Here is a 4,433-nt window from a genome sequence, read left to right as displayed (position 1 = left end):
ACAATTTCAGCCAACAAAAGGTGACGGTTAGGGTTAGCCATGAAAAACACTTGGTTAGTATCAGAAAAGAAGGATTGGTTTAGCACGGAAGGGAATTGAACCCCGCTCCCCAGGCTTAGAGTCAAGTGTTTTATGACCCACAATAAATATATGTAATACACACACATTACTTGCATGAGAACAGCCTGTGCCAAATCATAAGAAAAGTAATCTCAAGACACTGTACATATGGAGTAGGTAAGACCACACTCTGACTTATTTATGAGTTACAGAGACCCAACAATTCCTCCATGAGCAGCTATCTTTAAGAAAAGTAGTAATGTCTATTATAGTTATATACCGTATTAATCCAGCAATATTGTGCTCACAGTGGCGACGAAAACATTCTTTAATTTTTATTTTTATTTAAATTTATAAAACTAATGATAGTATATACGAGTAATAGTAATAATAGCAGCAGGCACTGCCACGATCAGCAGAGACCTGAGAGACGACAAAGCACAAACAACTCCGGGGAAGAAGTTGAATTAGTGACATGCATTGATGAGACATGAATGATACAGAGAATGATGAAACATCTACAGAAGGAAGGACTGTGGTGTTATGACTTTTACTGCATGTTGATGTTCAGGTCGTTTCATCAGTCAGTCAGAGTTGGATGATGAAAACTGTCACGTGAAAAAATATGAAAGGTATCAGAAAACGTGAACACCTTGTAGTTTATCTGACAGTCAGGGTCCTGACACCACAGAGGGTCAGAGGAGCGACACTGCCTCCTCCTGGCAGCTCTGAGCACCTGGTTTTTAACCACAGCGCCATCTACCGAATTGGATGACCTGCAATAAATACCATAGCATAGCCTTTATATAAACCAATACAGGCTGTACTTGATTCAGGCTCTAAATATGAGATATTAAAATCAAGTTTCGCCTGTACATGCATTTTTTCCTGAGTATACTGAGCAAATTCTGCTATTTATAAAAATTGCAACTCTTATCAACAATGTAGAATTGCAAGGCAGAGTACAATTTATGTGTAATATGTCCTTAAATGTGTAAGTACTAGGTGAAAAAAGTATCAAAAAAGAGTTTGATCTTGTGTAAGTCTACTGACCTATTTAACTATTGTTTTCTGTGCTCTTATATTCTGTCTTTTGTTTATGCCAATTTTATGACCATGACATAGTGTTGTAATGCTTGATGTGCTGTGTTCTTTACTTTTTATTTCTTCACTTTTTCTTTTCTCTCTTCTTTGTGGAAAATCAAACTCTCGATGAGTTCAACCATCAGAAGTTACAAGAAAACACGTGTTCTCACCATAGACTGTATAAAAATGGACGTAGCTCCTCCGTCGAGGCTAGTCTTCAACTTGATCCAATCGTCCTCGCCTAAGGGAGTCGCCATCTTGTCAGACTTTGTCTCCGCCTCATTTCCTCTGACCAAAAAAGGACATGTATGTGATGTTGGGGGGAGGGAGATACGTCCATCTGGCTGACGTTTACCTCCGAGGAGAAGTGAGGGCCAGAGGCTAGCTGTCACTCAAGAGACCACGCCCCTAATTATTCCTAAACTTTAACCTCCAATAAAATAAAAGCTAGTTATAAAAATTGCAACTCTTATCAACAATGTAGAATTGCAAGGCAGAGTACAATTTATGTGTAATATGTCCTTAAATGTGTAAGTACTAGGTGAAAAAAGTATCAAAAAAGAGTTTGATCTTGTGTAAGTCTACTGACCTATTTAACTATTGTTTTCTGTGCTCTTATATTCTGTCTTTTGTTTATGCCAATTTTATGACCATAGTGTTGTAATGCTTGATGTGCTGTGTTCTTTACTTTTTATTTTCTCTCTTCTTTGTGGAAAATCAAAAAACATAATTTAAAAAAAAACAAAAAAACCCCACAACCATTCAATGTCTGACAACAGATACATATGTTCAGCTCATAAATCTGTGAAATCACAATTTCTAATAAATAAATTAACTGCATCAGTGTCAACACAGAGTTTTTGGTTCACTCGTCTTCTAGTCTTCATCGTCAAACCACAAACAGCTTTATGGATGCTGCTAAATCTGTCAACGGATAATTTTTCTTCTTCGGTATTCGACTAAAAGGCCGTCCACACCGAGAACTGTTGCTGTAAAGATAACGATAAATGTAAAGTTTTTAAAATCGGTTTGATTTCAGGTGGATGGAACACAACGATAAGGATGACGGTGAAGAACAATATCCTTCACTTTCAGAGCGATTTGATGAACGATTAATTAAGTGTTGAAACTCTACAAAATAATAAAGAACACGTAATAAAGGGGTTTTTTTTGTTCTTGTGGTGGTTTTGCATCTTTTTTTTAAGCCCTTTTGCATCTTTTTGTGGTGGTTTTGCATCTATTTTTTAAGCAATATTGCATCTTTTGTGGTGATTTTGCATGTTTTTAGTCATTTTGCATCTTTTTGTGATGTTTTGAAACTGTGTTGAAACTATATAATAAACAACGTGTAATAAAGTGGCGTTAAAAGACATAACATCGCCTGTTTTCTTCTTATTCTTATTAAAAGGGATAAAGACAAAAGCTAAATCAGGTGCTGTGTAGATGTATCTGCCTCCTTCATGTGAGCTGATTGATGTGTTTAGGAAACACAATAAAGCAGAAGACGAGGGACGTGGATCGGACACTGCTGGATTGTGCAGCGAGTGACTGGTGACACCGTGTGGACGCACAAATGGTTATCATTGGAGTGGACGGCCCTTTAAACTGGTTTGCACACCGGATGCTTACACCCCTCTGGTTCTTTGTCCTCGTCCCCTGACTGATGACGTCAGGTGATGCAGGTCCTGTGAACCTGGCGAGCGTCAGGTCTTGTCGGTGAAAACTTGTCCCAGGATGGAGAGTCGGGAGCTGAACGGCTGGACGGGACAGGACAGCAGGGGGGCCGTCTTCTTCTCACCTGGTTTCAGAGCAATGCTGTGTGATTGGCCAGAGGGAGGGCCTTGTGTCTGTTTGGCAGGCGGTTTCGATCGGCCGCTCGGCTTTCCCACGGGCTGCGACAGGCTGAGCAGGATGTCCCGCAGCTCCTGTCGGTCCTGATTGTGCTGGCTGCAGCAGTACAGCGCCGCCGGGTCAAGAGGGTGAGCCTCCGTGTTGAAGATGAACCCCCCAGCCCCTAAAACGCACTGCCCCCCATCACCCCCCTCCTCCCAGGACCTGCCCCCCTCTGACCCCCCGCCGTGCAGAAAGTGGGCGGGGTCAAAGAGCAGGTAGAGGTACTTGATGGTCTCAGCGAGAAAGAAGGACTCCATCCTGTTGTCTAGCTGGTGATCTCGCAGGTCTTTAACCTGCAGGAAGAAAAAACAAACATTTGTTCTACTGTTGTTTCCATCATTATTATTTATATTATTATTAACTCTGGTTCAGTTTGTTTATTTGAATCACGTTTGTTGTCATGAGCCTGGAAAGCTGCGCTGCGCAGAAAACGCCGGTTAGGTTGCGTAACTAAGTTCAAGCGTGATGGTCCTCCGTCAGTCATCATCTTCAACCCGCAGCACAGATCAACGGTTGTGATTGGTCCGTTGAGTGAGAATCTGAATAAAGCATGTTAGCATGTTGATTTAGCATCCAGCTCAAAGTTCTGCTGTGCTTCAGTTCGTCCTCAGAGAGACACCAAGCAGCAGCAAAAGTGCAGTCAAACTAAAAGTTGTGAAGAGTTACCTTTTGGGCCGGATAATACCTGCAGCCAATTAGCAACAGAGTCCTGTGACATGTTAACAAACAATGTACCTGAACACCTGTGAAAAACTGCGTCCATCTGAAACGAGGGTGTCAGGTAGATCTCACATCATGTTGGTATCATGGCAGGTTGTAGGAGAGTTCTTATATTCATGACCAAATAAGCTTCAGACTAAAGTTTGGTCTCTTTCTGATTGTATCTTACGCTGGCGTAGCCGCAGGGCGTCTTGGTGATCTTCTCTATGGACTCCAGAGCGTCGAGGCCCAGCTGGAGGTAGGTGTGGTCACCTGTCGCCTTGAACAGGTACATGGCGCTCTCTATCAGCTCTGCAGTAATCCAACACACACAGAAACACTTAGTTCACCTGTTAGTCAAAGAGTGAAAGAATTATGCAAAGAGCCCTTCAAAATAAAAGCCCCCATCTCAGGGTAGGTTCTGTGCTGGGTGAGAGGTTGGTGGACTCACCTGGTCTCAGTGGGTATCCCTCCCTCTTGTCCACAGTGTAACCCTGAGGGATGCTGTAAAACTCCGGCAGACCTCCAAACTGTCTCCACACCGAGTAATAGTTCTGGAAGGTTCTCACAGCGCTGTCCAGGTTCCCCAGGAGAGACTGAAACACACACAAGGGAAATTTACATTTACCACATTATGTGTTTAAGTCAGGACCTGTGTGTGTGTGTGTGTGTGTGTGTGCGTGCGTGCGTGTATG

At 42.4% G+C, this 4,433-nt stretch overlaps 1 protein-coding gene across 1 annotated transcript in view; it reads right to left on the bottom strand.

Annotated features, from left to right (window-relative positions):
* Positions 1–553: 553 nt before the first annotated feature.
* Positions 554–4,433, bottom strand: part of edem2 (ER degradation enhancer, mannosidase alpha-like 2) — an 11,045-nt gene continuing 7,165 nt past the window's right edge. The window contains exons 7-9 of the mRNA XM_083919318.1: positions 4,190–4,334; positions 3,929–4,050; positions 554–3,332 (exon numbers count right to left, since the gene is read on the bottom strand). Coding sequence (XP_083775444.1) covers positions 2,850–3,332; positions 3,929–4,050; positions 4,190–4,334 — 750 coding nt within the window. The 3' untranslated portion in view covers positions 554–2,849. The remainder of the gene's footprint in view (positions 3,333–3,928; positions 4,051–4,189; positions 4,335–4,433) is intronic.

The sequence above is a fragment of the Echiichthys vipera genome (assembly GCF_963691815.1).
Source record: "Echiichthys vipera genome assembly, chromosome: 9".
Taxonomy (NCBI): domain Eukaryota; kingdom Metazoa; phylum Chordata; class Actinopteri; order Perciformes; family Trachinidae; genus Echiichthys; species Echiichthys vipera.
The sequence above is the reverse complement of the archived record's forward strand: the minus strand, read 5'-3'. Positions and strand labels throughout refer to the sequence as shown.